The 25,202-nt window shown below is 45.2% G+C and overlaps 1 protein-coding gene across 1 annotated transcript; it reads right to left on the bottom strand.

Annotated features, from left to right (window-relative positions):
• Positions 1-19,700: 19,700 nt before the first annotated feature.
• On the bottom strand, positions 19,701-24,768 carry LOC133914918 (protein ALTERED PHOSPHATE STARVATION RESPONSE 1-like). Its single transcript, XM_062357883.1, has 6 exons — positions 24,343-24,768; positions 22,906-24,207; positions 21,937-22,124; positions 21,444-21,667; positions 20,672-21,002; positions 19,701-20,455 (listed from the first exon to the last, which is right to left on the bottom strand). Exons 2-6 carry the CDS (start codon positions 23,846-23,848, stop codon positions 20,021-20,023), a joined length of 2,121 nt encoding a protein of 706 aa, XP_062213867.1. The 5' UTR covers positions 23,849-24,207; positions 24,343-24,768; the 3' UTR covers positions 19,701-20,020.
• Positions 24,769-25,202: the final 434 nt, after the last annotated feature.

Genomic DNA, 25,202 nt, shown 5'->3' with positions numbered 1-25,202 from the left:
AGAGAAAGTGAGGAACTTGTAAGACCCCAAACGTAGGATCTCATGTGCCTTCTGTATTAGTTCTTGTATCAAGTAGATAATACATATAGTATAATAGTTATAGCATCACAGTCAAACTTCATACATAAGTATTAAGGTTTCAGAGCATAAAATGTTTACAAACCATATAGCATATTACAGACTTGACCTAACGACCAATTAAAGCACAGTGGAAAATAACAACCCAAAGCCACAAGCAGCTAGGGTGGGAATGTGGCGTCTACATCTACTCTTCATCCTCACCTTCGCCTCTAGCGTTGGCAGCGTCTGCTTCCTCATCTGAATGATAGCAAGAGTGAATACGAAAGATACTCAAGTCCTAGATTACTTCAAGGTGTTGATAGATGCATAAAGGTTAAGGCTTTATGATTTAATTTTAAGTGTAAAATAGTCTTATGCAGGTATTCAATTGTACTCTCTACCGTTAACCTTTAAAGCAGTTTGAACAATAAAATCAAGTAACAAGTATTTCTAGGGTTTTTCGATCCTGGGAGGGGCTACATCTCACTCCGTATTCTCTATCATCATATCTGGTGTACTTCTAGTACCACACAGCTCCTAGCGGACTGAGCCAACAACCTCATCACACGGACATCTAATCCACACAATCACTCATCAAGACACGCACTCACTAAGTCTAGTCAAAAAGTTTATACCTTCGCATGTCTATGACCGTGGACACAGTTATTTGAATAGGTTTACACTCTGCAGATGTTATACATTGTACCCACATGATATAGTCAGCCTCGAACCATTGCAAACGGAGGAGCGAATCATACTGAGACTCTTCAAACACTTTTCCTATCGGGCTTTTCTACGAGATCTGCCAAGTACTAGAGGTCATATACTAAATGCCAGGGTCCATTTTTAAGCACTCGTTGATCCTTGCACATTCAAAAAGAGGGTCAAATAGTCACTTGACTGCTAGCTGCTCTCAGCCTCCTACTATCATGCCCAGTCTAGTTCGGTGAAAGAAAAGTCAAGTCCTGCCCATACATGACACATGGATGAACTGGGGTGGCTTAAACATGGTGGCGAAATGACTCGGTCCTTAAGCAGCCAGAGCAGACATCTTCTGGTAATGAATACCACAGAGGTAACTCAAGCCCCCAAGAGCATCCTAGACCGGAGTACTACTCTTCTTGCCCCCACCAAAACAGTTTTCACCTATTTTTACACATCTTCCACCATATCCCACACAACATCAAGGATTTCAAAACCATCACGGAATTCACAATCATCAAGGATCCATGGTACATGGGTTAATTTGATAAACAGTGAATTGATATCTCCGAAGAGATGTGTTTCAAGGTGATGTCTACGAGGAGACGTATTCAATCCTAAATATACTAGATATCAAGACGTCGCCTAACATTAATATAGATAACAACAGGAATGTCGAGATAAAAGCAAGCATGACATCGTTATGAACATAAGATTCAAGAAACAAACCAATCTCATCTATGTGCTGAGCTCAGAAATCAATCCCAACACATAGTGACTTCATTGATGATAATCATTATAATATCAGAACTTAATCAAATAAATCGTCTTACAAAAGTGATCTTCGACGGTCGAGAACTAATTAAACTCTGCAGCAGAACTAAATGAACTATGAAGACTTTAATCCTTTATGACTCTTCCACAGACATTATGGATATAGAAAGCATCTTAGAACGATCCACCTTCAGTGTACTCTTCGCTACCTTCTCCAACTGAGTATTTGGTGATAGCAAGAGTGAGCACTTGCCGTACTTAGCAAGTTGTGAAGGAAATAGTATGCATATGAAGACTTGACAAGAATAAGGCTAATATGACTCTAGCATTTAAGTAAAAAGAAATATTTGAAAAGCAATAGTAATTAAGATAATAACAAACCACCTCAAGATTCCATCCATCTTGACTTAACCAACTAACTAACACCTCAACCAAAAATTCCATCCGCTAAGGTTGAACCCACAATCATAGTTCCACCACTATGACTGACCATCCTCAACTATGATTCCCATCATCACAGTTGACCCAGCTAACCAAAACATCAAGTTATAATTATAGTAGGTTTTCAGTGTTGCTCATTACCGTGAGCACGATTGAATATTCAGTTTTAACTCTACAGATGTTGTAAGTTATCCACAAGACATTTCATCCCATTTTGTCAGAGAACTCTTACACAATACCAAGGTGTGCGCTACGAATCCACTACAAAACCTTTACAATGCCCCCTCTCAACACATATCTACCCGCTAAGGTTTCACTGTTACGTGATTCCACCTCAACAACGAAAGCCCCCTCTTACGCCTTTCGGATCCCAAGACATCATCCATTTACCGCTCTTCTGTCTGGTCTACTCTATGCTAAGAGTAAGCAATTACTTAGCTAGGCTCGTCCCATACCAGGCTTGTGGTTGTACTGTAAATACAGAAAGGTCACCCCATGAACCGGTCCTTAGATTTGAGCAATACTACCACTTTCCTAACCATACATCTCATCATATCACCTGCTCAAATCTCTATACCATATTGGTACAAAAAAATTATTTCATCATATTTTATCATTGTTGCATAGGACCATTATCAAGTTCGTGGAACAATTATCATCCCAAAGTAAGGCTAAGCATCATCTTCCCACCCATAACTCAAAACCATACTGTGGCGACAAGGATGATAAGGGAAAAGCTAGGGTAAAACCTAACTCTTGGGATTTCTAATAAATTATTAGCATGCATGTTTATAAAACAAAATATTTATAAAACTGGGATAAAATGATTAAGAATACAACTTGCCTTTACTGAACTCACTTGGGTCTTCAAAATCCTAATCCTGCAGACCTTCTAGCTCATCCTGAATGTTGGCATCTACTCGCAACATATGCGAAAAACAACAACACATAAACACTAAGATCCAAAAAATAACGAAAAAATTACATAACAAACATCACCACTCACAAGATTACACTAGTTCGGACAATTCAGCGAAAGAACGGGTTAGAACAGAGCTACTGTTGACAAGTTATGATTTTCTAAAGATTAAAACAGGACTAAAAAGACTATCTACAGATGAAATTATATTGCTAGGAATTTTCTAGAATTCTTTCAATGCCTTCTATGGTTTTCTAGGATTTTTTTCAATTTTCTAGCATTTATTTGAATTATAAAACTATTAAATAGAATTAAATAAAACTATAAACATTATCATAAATTAATTTTATAATTACTATTTTTAGAATTATTTTTATACTAAAAAACTATTTATTGCACAATATAAACTATTTATGACGTTAGCAAAATAATTAAAACAAACAAAAAGAAAAGAAAAAGCTCACTATACTGCTGACTGGACTGCCAGTGTTGACATGGCATGACACGTAAGCAAAAGCGCTGAGGTGGTTGGGTGACTGGGCCTGATGATGTGGCACCGAATGACTGGGATTATGTAAGCCACGTGGCGCACTCTGATTGGTTACCAAGGGGTATGCGATCTTCTAATCTATACCGTTGTTCTAGATCGGATGGCTCACACTCGCCCGCTCTCGGCTCCGGTGGAACAAAGGCAGGGTGGCTCCTCTCGTGGCGGCACACGGCTGGAAACTCGCCGAAATAGGGCTCCAATGGACCAACTACTCCGACGAGCGGTAGAAAAGGTTTGGGAGACCACAAGGAACTCACCTAGGGTACGTGTCGACGTCAGAGATGCTCCAGAGAGACTAGCGATGGTGATGGGTGGCACAAAGCTTTGGGACTCGTCGGGGTTGGGCTCTGGGTGTCGGTTTTGCCTCAACGAGTTGGGAAAAAGCTTCGGGATGTTCTAAGGGAGGTCTAGGTGCGTATATTTATACACGAGAGGCTTCCTTATCTCCAATTTCGAGTCGGATTTGAAAACGAGAGGCGGCGGCGATCCGAACTCCAAACTGGCGATTCAAACACGATCAGGCTTCTATCTCTTAGGCAAAAGATCACGCATAACCTCTGGAATCTTACTCCTTTTGATCCATAGATTATCTCCCACGCATTCTCGTGAATTTGATCGGGACTCCATACGGTCAGGAGCTCAAGCTTCAAGAGGCTCTGGGGATCTCACTTGCGAATGGGTGCTTACTCTGCATCTCAGACACGACGACGACGCGCGCGCGGTGGTGGCCGTCTGTTGCTGCGGCGTTACGCTAAGCTGAAGCAGAGAGGGAGAGAAAAGAAGAGAGGGCGGGCTAGGACGGCTTGACCGAGTGGGTCGAGAGAAGAGAGAAAAGAGAGGAGGTGGGCTTCGGCTTATACAACCAAACATCTTTTCTCTTTCTTCTCACTTTATCTTTTCTACTCTCTCATGTATATAAACATGTATATTTATAAATACAACATATATACCACCTATATACTTATATTAGCTCATATAAACAAGCAATCAAACTAGCACTCAAATATATACACATATATGCATATATAGACTTTTTTATAGGAAAAAGCCTTCATTACATATATGTATCTATACATATAACACACATACTCACATATATGTATATATGTATAAAGCACATATACACACTTAGGGATTTATTTAATTTTGCAAAGCTCTTTTTAATTTCTTTTGATTTTTTTATTTTCTTGGTTTTAGCAAAGCTTTTTTTAATTTTTATTTTTCAAGGTTGATATGTATTCTAGATGCTGACATTCAAGGCATGACAAGTGTTGATAAGATTAACTATCACAAGCAGTTTGCAAGAAAACACAATACATAGCATATATACAATAATAAGTTTAGTTTTAGTTGATCTCGTAGATTATTTGAAAATATAAGCTCAATATGATCAAGGAGATAGGACTTACCTGCTCTGAAGCTCTCCTATAAGCCTTTGTCGTAATTAGGATCCCTTGGGCTCCTGACGCTTCCTGCGCGGCACTCATAGATCTCTGCTGGTTCTGCAATTACGACTACGATCAATAACAAACTATACCAAAGAAGAAACAAATAACACCAAATGTAAAGCCAAATGAGCCCTAATAGATACCACACTGTTATAGTTTGGTAGATCTCGAATTTAGATGAATTTTTGTGAAAGAATCGATAAAATCAGAGCAAGAACAGAGAAGTTATTATTCTTGAAATATTTAATCAAAAATCAAATTGAGAAAATATGAAATTACACAATTCATAGGTGGGGCCCACTAAATAGCGCTGGGTTAGGCCAATATGGGCTTGATTTGGGCTTGTACTTGGGTCAGGTTGTAAAGTAATCGACCCATTCTAGATCGGGCAGACTGTCTTCGTGGGTTGTGGTCACTGGGCCATGACCACGGCTCGCTGGACCACGTCGAGAAGCCAGCTGCACCTAGGCCGAGCCATGGCATACTCAGCTAGGTCGTGCCAATGGCCGGTGGTCAGTCCACGCGCACGTGGGTGCTCGTGCGTGCTGGTTGAGTGGAGTAGCGAAGGGGGAGCGGCGATGGTGAGCAATGGTGGCGGAACCTCACCGTTGAGTTTGCCAGATTCATGCTCCCACCAGTGATTCATTACGACGAAGACGTACCGGGCATCTACAGACTACAAGTGACTCAACTGGGCACTTGTTGATTGCTGGAGGTGACTGAAACAGTGTAAGGCGGTGGCCGAAATGGGTCAAGGTGGTGACAAAGAAATTAGGCAGCACCTCCCCTCTTCTAATGCACTTTAGGCCACCTGCAAGCCTACAACTAGGTCTATGCGACTAACACGGCACGAAGGCCAACTTAGCAAAGGCGAATTCACGTCGGCGGTAACCATGGCACGACGGTGGAAGAAGAACACGTGGCTACACATGGCCAGGTGATGGAAAGACATGGGATGGCGACAACCTAGCTAAGAGGTTATGCGAGGGAACAAGGATGCTCACCGAGCTCGAGAACAGTGATGGGCAGGACGACGACTGGTGATGCATCGAAGAAGCGATGATGGTGTTGATTAGTCTCCGGCCCTGGCAAGCTCCTGTCGAGCTCCTAGGCGATGGAGGGTAGCACATGGACGGCGACAACCTCCTGGTACTCCTCAGCTACTTGCAGGGGAAACGACGACGACGGAGCTACGACGGCCAATAATGGTGAAGGCGATGGTGCTGTGGCGATGGCGATAGGGGAAACAGAGAAGGGGAGACTGGACTGCTCTATTATAGAGGAAGGGAGATGAGCAGAGAGGCTGTGCGACGCGTCATGCTATCCTTAGTGACCAGGATAGTGGTGGCGATATTTCACGGGGGATGGTGGCTCTGTGCCGACCACGCAGGTGCGACGGGCGCCGAAGTCAAGCGGCGTTAGATGGCATGGGCGGCGCATGTGAGAAAGCAGAGAGGGAAGACAAAGCGAGAGCATGGAGAGATAGCACGAGCGGGTGAGGAAGTCACCGGCGCATTGAATGCGTCGGTCGTTGCGGTGGCACGATGGACACTGTGATGCCATCGCACCGAGGAGGGAGACAACACCGGTGTCGACGGGCCTGCATGTTGGCGAGGGTAAGCGGGAGCAGGCACTCGTGCGGAGAGGGCACACGCCAGACGATCGATGCGTGGACGGCTGCACTTATGTGCGCGGACGCGCTTAAGCTGTGCCACGTGGTGCACGCCTGTGGACTGAGCATAGGGGATGGAGAAGAAAGAGAAGCCAAGCCAGCTGGGTTGCTCAACGAGAAGGAGAAGAGTTAGGCTCGAGAGAAAAAAAAAAAGAAAAAGAAGAAGAATATAGGTTTAATTCAAATGAAGTTTTTTGAATTTAGATTTGACTTTGGATTTGGCATAAGTTCAATTAGGTATATTTGAATTATGCAAAGAGAGTTAAGCTCTAAGATTTGGAAGATGATTTGAATAAAAAAGATTTGAATTCAAATTAAATTTGAGCTAAAAAGAAACTAAAAATAGATTTGAAATTGAGAACCATAAAAATAGTAAACCAATTACATATGAATCAACTAATGCATGAAGAAGTTTAGAATTAAATTTACTGCAATTGAATAGTTAGCTAATTTAATATATATGAATATATACATACAATTATATATTTTCTCGGTTTTAGTTAGCTTAATTAATCACAAAATTTTTAAATTTATAATGAAATTTGCTATAAAGTAATAGAAAAAATGTATTTTTCATCTCTCAGCTATCATAATGGTTTAATTTTCTTCCCTCAACTCTAATAAAAAATCGTAAGTCCTGCATATTTTAAAACCGTTCAATTCACGACCCAAGTTTCAGACCGGTTTCCACACACGTGGCATGATGACCAGGATCAACATGGCCCGGCCATGCTGAGTCAGCTTCTCTCTTATCCCTCCTTCTCACACCTCGTCCGCCGCTTCGCCATTACTCCACACTCCGCGATCCCATCATCCACGTTCCGCCCTTGATTCGACACCGTCACCAAACGCAGTGTCACTGAGCTCGTCGTTGGGTTCCGCCGTTACCGCACCGCCAGGTTCCCACCCCCCCCCCCCCCAACTGTGCCCGCTCTCCGTCACTGCTGCAGCCTCGCCCCGCGCCCTCCCGCTCCGCCGCGCCAGGTCCGCGGCGATAGAGGCAGCGGCTGTGACATTGGCGAGTACTACCGTCAGGTGCTGCGGGTGGATCCAGAGAACCCGCTGCTACTGCTTCAAGAGGGTGGATCCGGAGAACCCGCTGCTACTGCTTCAAGAGGTCGGCGGGTGTAGCATGTTGAGCAGTGCATGTTGGTTTGATTACGCAGCTACGTCTTGGGATCGTACGCGAGCTTCCTGTGGGACGCCGAGGAGGAGGAGGAGGAGGCGACGGCGGCGGCTGATGCGCAGAAAGAGGAAACAATTGCAAGCACGGTGGTGATGGTGGCATCTCCGGCGTGCTGAGCTCAGTGGTGGCCTCCTTCCGCTACATTGCCGAGATTGCCGTCTCCGCCAGCTTCGTTTCCCTCGTCTCCGACGCGCTAGGCAGCGACAAGTCCGCCACCCGCACGAAGGTGGCCATGGCGTTGGCCGAGCTCTGCAACATCGGCAGCAGCGGCAAGGTGAGGAACGAGCTCGGGGACTCGATCCCGTGGCTAGTCTGGATGCTGGAGGCCAAATCCTTTAGCACCAACGTGCATCGCCGACTCCAAGTACAACAGAGCCACCGGCCAAATTCTCCGTGCCACCGCCTAAATCATCCGTCGCCGAGCCACCAGGAGCTGGGGGGAAGCGTCGCATCACTCTCCTCTGCCTTCCCCGAGCTAATCCCGATCAAATCCGCGCTGAATCAAGCCCCGCACCGCCGCTGATGTTCTTCCCCAACTCCAGTAGCTCCTCCGCCACTTTGTCGTCGACCCGCCACCCCACCACTTCCCCGGCCCATCCTACTCTTGGTGAGCTTTCCCTCTCAGTGAGGCTTTTGCGCATGCTCTTTGCGGCTTGGCCATAGGCGGCACGGCTCTCCACGAGGGCCGGCCGCCACCGTGTCGCGGTGCCTGTTGCCGACCCCCTTCCGACCGGGCCCAACGGTCGGGATCTGGGCTAGGAGGTTCATTGTTGCGTCATGTGGCTGTAGACGTCACTAGCCGACCGTCGTCTCACCGGAATTCGTCACCGTCGAGCCGCTCCGCCGCTCCCCATGTGCGCCGGCACGAGAGCTAGGCGGGTCCAAGCTTGTTGACCGGTCGCATGGCTGACAGGTGGGCCAGAGGCTAAGTTAGCATGGACATGCCTTTGGGATGCACGTCAACAGCGCTATGATATAAAAACACTCTGAAACAGGTCGATGGATGAGTTTCGAATGGTTTTAAATATTATGGGATGAAAGATTTCTGGTATTCTAGTTGAAGAATGAAAATTAAACCGAAGTGATAGTCAAAGGATGGAAAATAGATTTTTTCCAAATTAATATGCTAAAATTAAGATGTTACAGAACTCACCGAATACAAGTGGAGGGCATCATTGGGCTTCAGCTCATCGCCAGTAGGATAGCAGACAGTAGGCGGAGGCGTGCGAGCGCAAGTGACTACGCGTGCATGCGTAGTTGTCTAGGTGTGTGGTAGTCCCGAGGCTCTAGGTCACCATCGGTGGCTCGCATGTCGCCCCCGGTGCTTTGGTGACCGGCAAGAGAGAGAGGGAGCAGTAGGGTACGGGTAGCGGATGGGTAGAGGAGAGGAAGCATGGAGCAATGCGGGCACAAGCGGCAGTGTACAAAAACGTGATGTCTTTTAGGGTTGCTAACGGGCTGGAGAGCACCGATATCGGACCGAGCTATATTGAGTAAGTATTAGTATCCTAGACATATCATGTCCAGGGTTAATCCTTGACAATAATTCCAGGGTGTATCGGACGACGGGTGCTTGATTTGCGTTCTGGGTGTGCCTGCTGAATGTGTGTATTCAAGAACATCAGAGATATCCAGGTTCAGATCCTCGTGGAGTAATAGCCCTACATCCTATATCTTCTTCTTCTTAAAAATCCCTTTCTCAAAAGATATCTCCCATTTATATTTTAGAGAGGTAGGAGTCTTACATGTGGGCCCAACAAAAAGACTCATGCCTGCCTAGATGATCAATATAGGCTATCATTACAGGATATACATGCGTTGTGCCTGCCCTGGAGCACTGCGATGCCCGTCCCATCCATCGGCCGTCTTCCCGCTTGTCGCACCCGGGTCATCCGGCCTATCCTGTCCCACCTGGGTCAGCTGGAGAAACAGTAGGTGGCTTTTGTATGCCGTTCGTTCATGCCTTTGGACTGTCCGGTTCAACCCGCTTAGGGGTATCTTTGGATCCTAGGAGTATCGTCTCGAGGTCGTCTAGAACCACCCCGGGTCTTATTTGAGTGGTTTCTTTGTAATGAAGAATGCTTGTCCTCATGTAGATTTTTTCTGTGCTTGGGCGGCGAGTAGTCTCAAAGTGCTCGTAATGCCTAGGGAGGACCCACTCACTAGCTAGGCTCCCAGCACTAAGGATGACCTTTAGCACGACAAGCCTTTCGGTAGCGACTAGCGCTCGACCCGAACTAGGGCTTGTGGTATCGTGGTCGTTAACCCTCGGGCTCCTTCCCCCTGGCAGTGTGCGAGCGGTCAACTTTAGATCTCGTCCCATCAACATGAGCGAGCGGGCTAAACAAACCTGGCTAAAAAAACAAATCACATATCTTAATAGTTCTAGTCCTTGACTGTTTGGTCGGTGGAAGAAACTACCGACTAGCCAGTCAAGTTCTTGAAACTGAAATGCTTACAATTTGGTGGGTCCACACTCGTTTGGAAGGTCCTTTAAAATAGAAGAACATGCTCTTCGCCGAGCAGCCTCCTACATAGAATTGGCGTTTCGCTGGTTGTGTAATTTGCGGCTAATCACCTTGGCTAACTTGACCCCACTAGGCTGGGGAACTATAGGTCGTTTTGGAGTACCCCTACCTCCCTGGGAGGAGCCTATTACAACATCTCTAGCCTTGGATTGAACCCAGGTCAAGATCGTCCATGACTAGTGTCATTCCTACGCCTAGTGGTCGCGGCGGCGCCTGAGGCCTTATTGGGATCGAGCTGCTCGAGCCTCAGAGCCCGTTCACGGAACTCTTTGCTCGAGTTTTTATCATCGTCCTCACCCGACCACCTGGTCAGGCTTGGATGGCTGGCCATTCATGGCAACTAGCGTGTGATTTCCAATTGGCCCTGTATTTATGCGACTTGGACTGCCAAGCTGTACTACCAGCGCTCGTATGAACTTTAATCGTTGCTGTGGCGGTGATCTCCCTAACGGGCTCGATTATGATCCACCTCGTGAATTTGTCGATTGCCACGAGTAGGAATTTAAAACTGTCTAGGGCTTTAGGGAACGGCTCCACGATGTTGAGCCCCCAGATAGTGAAAGGTCGAGAGAATGGTATGGTTTGCAGTGCCTGGGCTGGTAGGTTGGTATTTCAGCCGTGGTACTAACACGACTCACACCGTTTCACCTGCTCGCAAGCATCCTAGGGGGCGGTGTGAGGTTCGGCCTCCACGTATGCCTCCGAGGATGTTAGGGAACGCTATGCTCCCCCATCCTGAGCGATATATTTCAGTAAAAAGTTATTGCTCCCTTGATGGTAGAGACGTCCCTCTACCAAGGAAGATTCTTGCGATCTACCCATGTGACCCTTTCTGTTGACACATCATCATCAAGGGTTGCTTGATTTTTAAAGTCGTCTAAGATCTGATCCATCTAGGTCGTGCCCAAATCAAGCAGGACGACCACATAATGGCCACCTGAGGTCGACAGCACTAAGGGAGGCGTTGCCTCCAAAGGTGTTGCCTCTGGTGTTCTATTTTCCAGCGGAGCATCTCTTCCACGTTGGCTCGAGGCCGTGGTAGGTAGTCGTGTGAATCTTTTTTCAAAGACTCTGATCGGAGCAAGTTCACAAGAAGAGGTCAGACGGACCAACCCATCGGCCAAGGAAGCAGTCCTTGCGAGGGTGTGTGACTTCCTGGTCGATGGCGTGTCACTCTAGCTTTCTCACTTCAGAGTGGTATGTCACCATTGTCTAGTCTGAGCACTGGAAAACCCTTTGGCACTAGGGTCACACCCAGGAGCGAGTCCTTCGCTAGTAGGCGTTTCTCCCTCAGTACCGGTGCTGCTCGTGTTCCAGATAAGAGGCCCTCAAACTCCGCAATACTATTAGTACTTGGAAAAACATAACTGAACCATGTACTTGACGATGCAGGGTCCTGTGCTCATTCGTTCTTGGTTGGGGGAAGGATAATTGAACCAGTACCGCGCTCATGACCACTTGAAATCCTGCAAGGTAGGACAAGGATTCCCTCTTCTGATCGATGGGTGGTCAGCATGGGGGGAGGAGAGGGTTACCTTTCTGAGATCCTGGTAGGCTACCTCCCTTTCTGGTATCCCACGAGAAGTGGTCATTACTTATGTCCGAAGTGCAAAGTGTAGACCCTTCTGTTCGTCCTCAGGTTGAACCTGCTCGAAGAAACAACATACCCGATTAGTTTCTGGGTACTCTTTTACCTGATCGGATCATACCTGGTCGATGGTTTTGGTTTGCACCACGGGGCTGGGTGTTGGCTGTCCCGACACAGTGAGCGCTCTTCCGGGTGGGGCTGCCGTTGATGAGGCTGGTTCCTCAAGGGTTTGCGGTTCGTGAGCTCCCCTCGACGCCGGGAACATGAATGCCTCTGCTGCTCTCCGTCGAATCCCGAAGCCTTCGGATCCTGATCCAATGTCCTAAATCTGGAATATATCGAGTTTGTCTATGTCGTATCCAATGAAGAACACCTCGTCGCGACTCGGATCCTTGGAGTGGGACTCGTCGGTCGCCGGGGATTCGAACATGAGTAGCCCAAAATAAATTAACAGCACTTACCAGAACTCAAAAATGCGCCTCCCTACCTGACACGCCAAATATCGATGGTTAATCCCTGATAATGATTCCGAAGTGTATCGGACGACGGGTGTATGATCTGTGTTCTGAGTGTGCCTGTGGAATGTGTGTGTTCAAGAACACCAAAGATATCTAGGTTCAGGCCCTCGTGGGGTAATAGCCATACATCTTGTGTCTTATTCTTCTTAAAAATCTCTTTCTCAAAGGATATTTCCCCCTTTATATTCCAGAGGGGTAAGAGTCTTACATGTGGGCCCAACAAAAAGACCCATATCCGCCTAGATGGTCAATATAGGCTATCATTACAGGATACACATGTGATGTACCTGTCCTGGAGCACTGCGATACCCATCCCATCCATCAGCCACCTTCCCGCTTGTCATGCCAGAGTCATCTGGCCTGTCCTATCCCACCGTCGATTTCCCACGCGCGTCTGCCACACTCCTTGTTGCGTCTACGAGCCCGTCCCGCAATAATTAATGTTGCAGGATGGGACACAGTAACCCTATACCAGCCATGCTGCCTCCACCGAAGTGAACCATCTGGGGAAGGAAAACGGGATGAGTAACGACATTAAATAAGGTTTGACTGGCCAAACGAGTACCTACCCCATGATCAGCAAGGGCTGGTTGCGGGAAATCCCCGGAAAGTCAGGGTCGTTGTCATGCTGGCACCGACTAGTTGCGTGGTGGGCCTGGGCAAGAAAAAGAAAGCTGATACTACCAAACTGGCCGTTGCGGGTCATCCCGGCAGGGGACCCATATATTCTTTACATCGACATATCCTGAATATTTTGATTTATTTATTTCGAATACTTCACAAATACATATTGGCATCGTATTCGAGCCGAATCCGTATTGGATGCAGCATCTGATATGGATATGGCACCAATGTGAAGTATCGGTGTTTCATAGGCAGATGCATCATCGTCAGGGATCTCTTAACCTTCAAAATAGGGTTAGAATAGGGTCATCCAAGCCAGCTCGCGTTTAAGTAGCGCAACTTCTGTGTTTGTGGGTTCTGCCTCGCTGATAGACGGTGTCTGTGCATCAGACTACTGGTCGAGTTGGGCGGCGTTTGTGCTCGAGAATTTCGAGATAGACGGTTTGAGGAGTTTCTTGATGAAGACTCCCATAGGTGTTGGCGAACGAGAGGAAGGAACTTGGCAAATTCATTTGCAGTGGAGTTGTCGCCTCTCCGGATGTGCGTGACCTCCAACCCTTCAAACTTCTTCTCGAGCTTTCATGCCTTGTTCAGATAAGCCGCCATGTTGTCATCCAAGCACTGGTACTCCTTTTGCACTTGGTTTACGACTAGTTGTGAGTCCCCTTTCATGAGTAGCTACCTAATTCCAAGTGACACAGCTATGCGGAGCCCGTTTACCAGTCCTTCAACTCTGCAACATTGTTGGAAGATTTAAAATCTAATTGAATGACGTACCTAAATTCGTCACTCATTGGAGACTTGAGTACAATGCCAACCCCCAAGTCTTGGAGCAAGAGCGATCCATCAAAGAAAAGCGTCCAGCGGTCCTCGACCATGTTTGGTTTTGTTTCTTCAATATTTGTCCACTTAGCGATGAACTCAGCTAGTACTCCTGACTTAACACTCGTATGCAGCGTATAGCACACATCGAACTCGTTGAGTTTGACCATCCATTGCGTGATTTGTCCAGTTGCCTATCTATTGCGTATAACATTCTTCAGCGATACGTCATCACAACAGATACCTTGTGCGTTTGAAAATAATGTCGTAGCTTTCAGGAAGTTATCAGGACTGTGTATAGCAACTTCTACACTTACGGGTATCATAGCTTGACATCGTGTAGGCCTTCGCTCACATAGTAAATAGGTTTCTGGATCTTAGCCTTCTTATCGGGACATTCCCGTTCAACCATCAGGGCCGTGCTTACAACTTGTAGAGTAGCTACAATGTACAAAAGGAGCTCATCTTTGTCGTTAGGCGGGGTTAGAATCCGGAGATGATAAATACCTTTTCAAGTCTTTGAAAGCCTTCTCCGCTTCTTCCGTCCACTCGAATCGGTCATATTTCTTTAGCATCTTGAAGAAAGATATTCCTCGCTCGCCCATCTTATAGATGAATCGACTAAATGTGGCTATGCATCATGCCAATTTTTGAACTTCCTTCAGTGTTTGAGGTGACCACATATGGTCGAGAGCCCCTATTTTATATGGGTTGACCTCAATGCCTCAACTTGACACTAGGAAACCGAGAAGCTTGTTGGACGGAATGTCGAACGTGCACTTCTCAGGGTTGAGCATCATACGATACTTCCTAATGTTGTCGAATGTTTCCTTGAGGTTGTCGATCAATGCATCTTTGGTTCTAGATTTGACTACGATATCATCGACATAAGCTTTGACATTTCGGTCAATAAGGGATTGTAAATAATTTTGAATAAACCGTTGATAAGTAGCATTAGTACTCTTCAAACCAAAGGGTATCTTTACATAGCAAAATACACCAAAAGGAGTAATAAAAACATTTTTTCCCTCATCCTCTATACCATGCTAATTTGGTGATACCACGAAATAGGCATCTAGAAAATACATCAACGCACAACCCACCGTAGAATTGACAATCTAGTCGATGCGAATGAGGGGAAAAGGATCCTTTGGACAAGCTTTATTGAGGTTGGTGAAGTCGACGCATATTCTTCACTTGTCATTGGCTTTCTTCACGAGTACAGGATTTGCGAGCCATGTAGGATGACGAACATCTCAAATCAAGCCCGCCTTAAGGAGTTTGTTGACCTCCTCCTGGATGGCCTGCTTTCTATCCTCCGTGAATCTTTGCTGCTTCTGCACCACAAGTTTGGTACCGAGTTCCACAGCTAGTCAATGCTCAATCACCTCTCTAAGGACCCCATGCATATCTGACGTTTATCGCACAAACACATCTTGGTTCCCACGAAGGAAATTGACAAACTCGAGTCTCTATTTGGGGTCAAGGTCAGCCCCAATCCTGGCCACCTTAGGCAGCTTAGATGGGTCGAGGGGCACTGCCTTTGTACCACCACTAGCCTTCTTGTCCTTGGAGCCCTCGTCAGCCTCACCTTTGGTGGTGCCGTTAGACTTGGAAGTATCAGTGAGACTCAAGAGCTTGGAGTCATTGGCACTGGTATTGCACTTGCTGGTGGCTTGACACTTCTGATGCTTAGACTCCGTGTCTTTTGTGGTAGTTGTCGTTCGGCAGAAGTGCTGGACCATATCCAGACTTTGCTTGTCAAACTTGACCGCTACACGTTGATCTCCCTTGACAGTTATGACGCCTTGGGGACCTAGGATTTTGAGCGGTTGGTATGGATAATGTACCACGACCATAAACTTGCCCAACATTGGATGGCCTAGGATCAAATTATACGCCATCTCGAAGTCTATGACATCGAATGTCAACTTCTTTGTACGGAAGTTGTCAGGCGCACCAAACATCACAAGTAACTCGATCTGACAAGGGGCATGGTCAATGAGTTTAGGGTAATACCATGGAAAGGCTCAACTCCTGCCTTGAGCTTTGACCTGGGGATTCCCATCTTGTCTAACGTCTTAGCGAAGATAAGGTTGAGCGAACTACCCTCGTCGATCAGGGTCCAAAAAACCTTGATGTTGAGGATAGTAGGGTGGACCACGACCAGGTAACGACTTGGATGTGGAACCGCGGATGGGTGATCAGCTTGATTGAAGATAATCGAAACTGCTGACCACTTGAGGTATGGAGGGGGGTAGTCGAAGCCAAGTTAACCTCCCTTTCGATCGCCTTGTACTGCCTCTTGGATTCGTATGTGGCGGATCCTCCGAAGATGTGTGCAAACTTCTGATTGGCCCCGCAGAAATCGGGCTGGTCACCATCAATTCCTGGCTTGGTCTGTTTGATATGATAGTCAACAATAGCAGCATTGAGCTTTTCTTCAATCTTCTTGTTGATAACTTGACAATCATCAAAGTCGTGTTGGTTGGACCGATGAACATGACACCACTTTCTGCTGCCACGGCTCTGGCCCTTATTATCTCTAGTGTTGCGTGACTTGCTCCTCTCGATCGCTGCTACGGTTATGTCCGAACCCTTACGCTTGTCACTGAATTTATTCTTCTTTCCCTAGTTCTTTGAACACTTGGGCTTGTCTTTGTTAACTAAGGGTTTTTGGCATGTTCTTGGGCTTCAGCACACTTTGTGAACTTATCGGCCAGCTCGAAGAGTTCTTTTACCATCTGGATTTTTCGGGCAGCCAGCTTCCTAACTAGATTCCTGTCCTTGACACCTCTCATGAAGGCGATGATGATTGACCTAGTCTGGGATTGTATTACACATGTCGTTGAACCTCCGGATGAAGTTCTGAAGAGATTCGTCCTTACCTTGGTTCAACTGATGGAGATCGTGTTTTGTCCTCGAGCGTTTTAACATACCCTGGAAGTTGACGATGAACTGAGCCTTCAACTCGATCCATGATCGGATCGAGTTAGAGGGCAGGTTCAGCAACCAAGACCTTATCGGTCCATTGAGAGTAGTTAGCAGGTAATATGGAACTCACCGCCGTAACCTTCACACACCATTCACACTCGATCAGTTTCCCCTTCTGCCCTTTAGCCAGAGATGCCAAAAACCAGCCAAGTCTCGGCAAAGCTAGTCATGGAGTGGGCATAACTACCATGGCCATCCCTTTGAGCCATCATTGACTACTTTGACGAGCCGAAGGATGTTGTGTCCTTCAGGGTGGTTTGCTCAAGATGGCGTATCAACATCCGTCATGAAGAGCATTCATAGTTTCTCCCCTGGGTCCTCCAGACTGATGAAGTTCACGAGTCGAGCGAAGTCTCTTTTTATTCGCTGACGAAGGAGAGGATTCTCACTGTGCATGTCCCGCCGTTCGAGGGGTGCAGAATGAGGATCAAGACTTTCGAGGGAAGCTACCTCATAGAGTTTGCCTGCGACAACGGCTCCATCAAGGTTATAAACCCGCTGACTGGAGAAGCCTTCGTGCTACCACAGCTCTCGGAGTGGACTCGCTACAAAAACCCGAAGGGCTTCTTCGTACGCCCGAAGCCGGGAGCTGAACTAGGAAAGATCATTGTCATCTACACGACCGTGATCACTATCTCACAACAGGAGAACACATCAAGGAGGCACTATGAGAACGCATCAAGGAGGCACCATGGTGGTGGGTTGATAGCACAAACGGTTGGGTATCAGAGCCAGCGGAGGACATCTGGGTGAACATATGGCTCAGGGGGGGGGGACCATGCAGGTCATCCAAGCAGGGGCCCACATACTCCTCCTCTGAAGCGACAAGTTGTGGATTCCACCCTGACAATATCCGCTAGACCCCGCCCCCCGTGAGCACTACACATCCTTGAAGACCAGAACATGCTCAACGATGGGCGTTGGACCCTCGTAGGTTGCATAGGCTGGCATCAAACACCAGAGCTCCATAGGAAGATCATATTGCGAAGTTGGGGCGACACATGGTACGTCCTTGCTAGAGATAGAGACCTTGCAGGCCTTTGCAAGGGTTGCATCCATTTTCTCAACTGGCTTGAAGGCCACGACGGGGCCCAATACCACGTATGGCAGTGGGACATTGTAGAAATTGTCATGGCCATCGTTCAGGCAGTCCCCGCAACGCATCAATGGGCATAAGGAACTTGGTTCATGCCAAATTTGAAGTAGGGTGCCTCGCAAGAGAAGGAGAAGAATTTATCATTTGCACAATGCATAGATATTTTGTATTGGTCGCATGGAGGGTATATTTTGGACATTGTTAACGAGAAACCGAAGGGCTAATGTTATCATGCGAAGGATGTATTTTGTTCTCACTACATGATATTAGAGGGTTATGCCCTTGTTATATATATATATATGTCTTTCTTCTGAAACACAAGTTAACTTTGCCATTTTTAGGAATTGACTTCAACTGGCCGAAGCGGTAGACCGAGAGAAGGGTACCACCCCACTATCTAAAGATGACGTCAAGACAAAAACTACGAAGAGACCACTGTTGGAGAAATAGTATCATGTGGACCTCGTTTGTTGACTTCGGCCACAATGGTCACTCCCAAAACCAAAGTAGCGAAGCTAACATCAAGGCAAAGATGATTCCCTTTATGCTTTGCATGAGTTAAGCTTGGGAAGGTGTAGCGAAGCCTAAGGGAAGAAGCTCGGAGGCAAGGCCTGATGGATGAAGGGGCACGGTGAGGCCGAATGGATGAAGGGTGCAATGAGGCCCTAAGGCCGAAGGGAGGCGACATGAGGACCTTTAGTGACATAGCAAAGGCTCACTCAAAAAGGAGCCCACAAGTTAGTTAGAATCCAACCAGAAAATGACCGAAGGGTGATTGCTAATAGCCCCAATAGAGGGTTTAGTACGGATCCCTCTAGGATATGTGTCGGGACTTGTTTGCACAGGGCAATGTAGATGGGCAATAACCGTAATACTCCAGAAATACACTAGGATATATCCTAGTACTAGAAGGAATATTCCCGTGGATAAGAGATCAAAATATAATGACAGGAGTGGTTAAAGTATGTTCATAAATACCCATACTCACCTAATGTAATAATAAAAGAGGAACAATTATTGCACTTATTGTTATGAATATTATTCACTATGTTACAATCACACTCCCAATAAAATTAAATAGATTGGGTGGTAAAAGACAAGCAACACGAAAAGCATGCTTTGGGGATAAACTGATCTTTAGGGATATGGTATTCACCCCTTTTAATTCACACTCAATTATAGGCCCTACTAAGCATCAAATACTATGTTAAATATTGAAAAGGAGAAATATCTAAAGTTGTGTTTAGATATTGCCCTGAAATTAGTAACTTTCAAATCCTTATATGTGACACCCGGTTTTAAGACCAACATTGGTCATGTCACTACCTTGGTCTAATTAATTTGGTATGTGAGAATAAAATCTCATACTAGGCAAAGGTGGTGATAAAATGTAGCAATGGGTGCAGATGCACCACAAATTTACTGAAATTTATAAATATCATATATCATTAAACTACATTTCATGATTCCAGTAATAATAGTGATACCCATTTCATGTGGCTAATACTTTAGAAACCTAGATGCTTTTTACATGCCATCAACAAAATTAAAAATGTTTTACAACACAAATTTAAGGATAATTTACAGTTGGAATCAGAGGCAGTGATTTTCAGATTATCTAACTAGAATAAAGTAAATTCTAATCTAGCAAAAAAGCACTGGTGTGGTAAAATGTAAAGGATTATATATTAGATATAGAGTAGTGATTCCCATGCATTAAATCACAACCAAGCATTGAATACGAAAATTATTTGCCGGGTGTGATCCAGGACAGCCTCTGGACTCTTGAACTGGAAATATATGGAGATGAATAGCATCGTCATATCCTGAGAACATGCTGTTAAAGACTACACAAATCCTTTCCAGACACATAAATTATGATAAGTCATACTTCTACCACTAACCTCATAGGTACCCACCTCTTCTCAAACTGGGACTTTGTGATCCATTCAATACTAATATGCCTGTACTGACTTAAAATCATCCTCCAAGAAACTATTTAAAGAAGTTCTAGAGATTAGAAGGGAAGCGTATTCACGTCGAACCAGTTTATACTTTGCCTACTTACAATGAACAATCACAGTCATCCCAGCAAAAGTCACGAGCAAATGGCAGGTGAAACAGCTCCCAAGTGGCTACCAGCGACTTCATTGCATCTGCTGATACCTTCAAATGCCTGCACACACACTCCTGAGAAACCCATTAAAGCATGGAACACATTCGGAAGGCTCGTCTGCAGATTGTTCAGCGTCATGGCTCGGCTGGTCCTCACAGAGTTTAGATATCTGGCCTTCTCCTCCTGAACTTGTTTTCTAAATGTGTTCAATTTCATTTCATTCTTCGATACAGAATAGTGATTCTTATGTGGAGGCTGGGCTGAGTTTTGCATTGCATTTTCACTGTGTTTCTCTAACTGGGTCTGGAACTTGCTCTCCATGTTATCTGACTTTTTCTTCAGTTGGCGCTCTTCAGTCTGTTGTAGAACTATAGAGTGTATGACTGACATAAAAGTCTTTATTGCTTCTGCTGCTACCTGTTTACATAAATAAGCATAGCTAAATGGTTAAGTATGATGAAGTTCAACTTATGAAGAATGTAAACCTTTTTTACATTCAGTTCATACATGAAGAATCTAAAGCTTCTTTATTAAAAGCAAAATGATTTATTCTGAACCAAGATCCTGAAAGCTGAATCGCCTAGAGTGACAAACAAGGTACTGAAAGAAAAGAGCAAGTTAGTTTTACTATACCTTCTCAGGTAACCTCTCAAGAGCACGCTGGAGTTCCTCAGAGAGCCTACGGATTCCAGATGAACTTTTCATGAAGCCATCACTATCAGGAAGGCAGTCCGTGAGTTTAATCCATTGATTAAGGACGCTTATGTACTCACGCTGCAATGTGATGAGATTGCAGAAGGAACTGTGCCATCCAGAGACTTCAACTTCCAGCTGAGATGTTGCATGGCAATGAGAGTTAGTTGTCGGTTCACTCCCAGGTCTGTTGCCCAGGAGACTAGCTTGCTGGGCAATATGGTTTTGAACCTGATGGCACTCGTACATGTTTCTCCACATATACACAAGCCTAGGCAAAAAAAGGAAAGGAAGTTCAGAAGATAATGGAGAATGAAATATTAATGTGATAAGAACTAAAACTGCATCATTAACAAGGAAAAATTGTAAGCATTGACACCGAACTGCAATAATAATGTGCTGCCTACATTTACTGATTGTTAATCCAAGGGGCATATCCGCACATGCCACAGCAAAAGTTACATGATGCATGAGGTAACTACTCCTACTACTTAATTTGTGACTTGCAAGAGATACTTGGGAGTTCCTAATGAATTTATCAACTATATGTTAATACAAGTACGAGTAGCATGGGAATGGATAAGTGAGGCTTCCTGAAATTAATTATTGCATATTAGGTGTTGAAAACAGATACCATGAACCTAAGTACTGCTTTCACAATAGCAGTTTTGGACAGTTCAAGTATTTTAGTTAGCTAACTTTTGGAGCCTACCCTGCAGATAATTCAATAATCTGAGGATATAACTCCTCATCTCGGAGCTTTGATATGGACAAACACATCAAATTCACAGCTTCCTCAAACGAGATTATCCGAGTTTGCAACTCCTCAATAGTATCCCGAACTCTCTCTGCATGCAGCTTATCATGCTCCCCTGATTCTAACTTTTGTAGCAATAAAGTGTATTTTTTATACTGGAGCCTTGCCAATTCTTCATCCTGCAAGACAAAAGATAGTAATAATCAACAGTGTATTAACTTTTGGTAAAGCAACACATGGTAACGCGTAAACATCATGTCGTGCTGTGCTCGTTAATAGAACAAACAAAATTCGCTGCTCAAGAAACAACTTCCCAGATAAGTAATGACACCTCAAAATCTACCTAACAGTCCTTTATTCTACTCCTTGACTGCACCATGTAATGCATTTCATACTTTCAATGAAACATATACCAACCACAAATAACGCTAGGATTTCCATCGCTCACCTTGACTAATTTGTAGAGTTTTTGCTCCTCATCATAAAGCTTCTCTAGCGTTTTGCTATGGTAACCATATCCAGAGGCATCACTAGAATTCAGAATTGAGGATTCACTGTTAGCCTGCTGAGACTTGAATGACCAGCTCCAAGAAAGCGTGGAGAAAACCTTCGCAGATTTGGAAATTTTCCCTGCACCTAAAACAATAAATAGCACTGTTTAGGAAGTGACTGCACGCCAGGAAAGACAATGTTTCGTATTTCAATCTTTTTACCCTATTGCAACAGAGTAATGTATTGATTACTGGATGCACTTGATCTTGAAATATCTTCTAGTACCTGTAACTTTCCATGAATTATGCTATATACTTACACGTAACGTGTTAGAGAACCAAAAAATACATAGAAAAGAAGGACCATAGGATATACAGGTATACAAATAATGGGGTGTTTGAATACTCTTACCAAAAAAAGTTTACAAACATTGAAACAAAGTAGTTACTATTAGGTTGCTGCAAAACTATACCAAGTACCAACCTAAAATTAAAATCAAATTAAAGATTAGATCTAAACATAAATATTGTCCCCAATCAAGCTTAAAACTGATCAAACCAAGACTGATTCTGTATAAAATGATTTCCTTTGTTGGACTTTTAATTTCCCTTATACATGCATGGAAGACAAGGTGATGAGGAGCCTTTGATGGTTTCAGCCGGGGCTTTCCGGGATTCCAAGTCCAGATTCTTAGTGAACAGCAGGACAGTGGAATGAATAGTGTCAGATGAAGCAAGCCATGACTTGGATTCACACTAAATCGATTTAATTTTTATATTAGTAGATGGGCTATGGACATCTTATCGTCAATTTTATTTTTCAGGTTGGTTCAGATTTACGTCTATAAAAGAAGGTTCTAGAGTGAAAATTGCCGATTGGCATCTCAAAGAAATATAAATAATGATAACATATGGACACATAGTACCTTTCTTTGCCTCTAAATCCAAGGGATCTGGCCGCCCACCAGCAGACTCCAAAAGAATGACAACATCGTTCCCACTTGCTGCTGCTTTCAAGAAGTACTCATCAATCTCCTTAACAATCCCTACAAGTGACTTATTACTCCTCAAAACCACCACCGAAGAGTCTGAATCCTTTGTCATCCAGCTCACCATTGATGTGTTATCGTCACCAAGAGCCCTACTCTTTGCTGGATTCAACTCGACCCTGCTCATAATGGCATCAGAGTTGCCAAGAAGACTTTCATCCTCGTCTCCATCAAATTCTGTGTTTATCTCAACCCAAGCATCATCTTCTAGGGTAACCTGAGAGGCCACTTCTTTATCACTCCTATCAGCAAATGGAGATGGGAAATTGAAGGGGCGCACATTGTAAGGATCCAAGTACTCCCATGCTACACCGGGTGGCGGGGGTGGTGGTAGAGGAGTTGAGCAGCTGTCCGTGTCATCATCATCCTCGTCCATAGAATCATCCCCATGGAGCTCATCATTCCTCTTCTCGATCTTTCTTATCGTTATTATTGGACTAAAAGCCAGAGGTGGTGGAGGGAGCTCATCAACCCTCCTCTCCATCTTTCTTGTGGTTATTGGACTGAAAGGCAGAGGTGGCGGGGGCTGTGGCGAGGGTGGCATTGAGGATGTCACCGATGGTTCAGGAGGAGGTGGCGGCGGCGGAGGTGGAGGCAAGGGAGGCGCCGCAAGGCCTACAGGAGGCTGCTGTGACAGTGCAGACTCTACCTCTGCAAATTGTCGGAGAGTAGCTCCTGTGTTGCGGAGGGCGTGCAGGTATGCATTGTGCGCAGCTGCAAGCTCAGGACGTCGGCGCACAAGCTGCTTCATGAGCTGCCTCCTATCCTTGCACCTCCTCACGGGCTCCTCATTCTCCACTTTGGAGTGCGAGCAACCCATCTGACACCAACTCGCACAAATTCCCCACTGATAACTTAGAAGAATGCAGACTGCAGCACCAACTGAAAATCCCAAATTGGTACTTCCTTGCCCCGATCAAAGTTGCATGAAACTGGTAACAATTTGCACTAAAATTCCAGAGAGTAGACACTATCCTGCCACAGCTCCTAGTCATGGAACATGCAGACGAATGATTCTCTGGATTGGTTTCCTCTGAATTCTTTGAAATTGCCCCCAATTTGGCTAAAAGGCAGGAATACACCCCAAGAAATTGCTCCTTCAGCTCTCCAACAACCAGCCACAAATTTACAACCTACCGATTCCCCTTTCGTTTGCATCAAAATCCGATGGAACTGGCACTGAAGTCAGGTAAACAAAAGAGATGATCCAAAATGAAGAATCAGCTACAAAAGAGGAGGGGGGGGGGGGGACTAGAGGACGAAGAGAAAGAAATCGATTCTTGGATACAAGAGAGTTGTGCGTGCTTGCCATACCAGAAAGGAATGTTCCCGGCCCGGGTCAGAAACCTCGGAGTTGTTCGTCAGCTTGGAGGCTGAGCAGGACTGTAGAACGAAGGATCTAAACAACCAAAGGAGAAGAATATGCCTACAAAAAAATAAAAGAGAGAGATGGTGGTAATGGCATCATGTGATTCTCACTCCCAACCCCCAAGAACGCATCTCTCCCTCCCCTTCCTGTCTCTCTGGGGGCAAGTACGAAGACCAGCATGTGGCAATGGGGAAAAAAAGATTAGCAGAATGAGCAGGCAATTGGAACGTGGGGGAGAGACAGAGAGAGAGAGAGGGATCAGCTGCAGGAGGAGGACGGAGGGAGAGAGAAAGGAAGGGGAAAGAGAAAGTGTGGGATTTGGTTTTTTCAGTAAAGTAGGAGAGGAAATTGTGCAGGCAGCAGCAGGGTTTGGGTGGGGGGTGGTTGTGGAGTTTAGGAATGTGGTCAGACCTGTCACTTTCCACCACTGTCATCGAAACTACCTCCACTTGTCCTCTCCTTTTCTTTTTGCCCTTCTTCTCAGCTCCTTTGTTATTGTTAGGTCCACACCGTCTACTGTGTACTGTCACGCACATGGATTAAAACTTATTAATGGCGATAATTAGTACTATTGTAAAACAAAGAAATGGAGTCACTCTTCGCTTGGAATGAGAATTCAACGTGCCAACAACGTGTGCATAGGTTTAGGTTGTTGTAATGTCTCGATTTGCTGGTTTTCTGAACAACAAACTTAGAAAGTTAACTTTATGGTATACTAATTCATCATGCTATATTTATCTATAATTAAACGAAGAGTAAAGAACATAACTGCATTGAGCAACTAAAGGCACTGCAATGTTTATCA

The sequence above is a fragment of the Phragmites australis genome, chromosome 1 (genome assembly GCF_958298935.1).
Source record: "Phragmites australis chromosome 1, lpPhrAust1.1, whole genome shotgun sequence".
NCBI lineage: Eukaryota > Viridiplantae > Streptophyta > Magnoliopsida > Poales > Poaceae > Phragmites > Phragmites australis.
Note: the sequence above shows the minus strand (reverse complement) of the source record. Positions and strands in the feature narration are given on the sequence as shown.

What these genes read in the sequence shown, in the direction of transcription:
- LOC133914918 (XM_062357883.1), bottom strand. Translation starts at nt 23,848, where the DNA reads ATGGGTTGCTCGCACTCCAAAGTGGAGAATGAGGAGCCCGTGAGGAGG. An exon ending in ATTATTGAATTATCTGCAGG is followed by an intron (nt 21,003 to 21,443) that starts GTAGGCTCCAAA and finishes TTTTTTGCCTAG; the next exon opens with GCTTGTGTATATGTGGAGAA. An exon ending in TTGAGAGGTTACCTGAGAAG is followed by an intron (nt 20,456 to 20,671) that starts GTATAGTAAAAC and finishes TTATGTAAACAG; the next exon opens with GTAGCAGCAGAAGCAATAAA.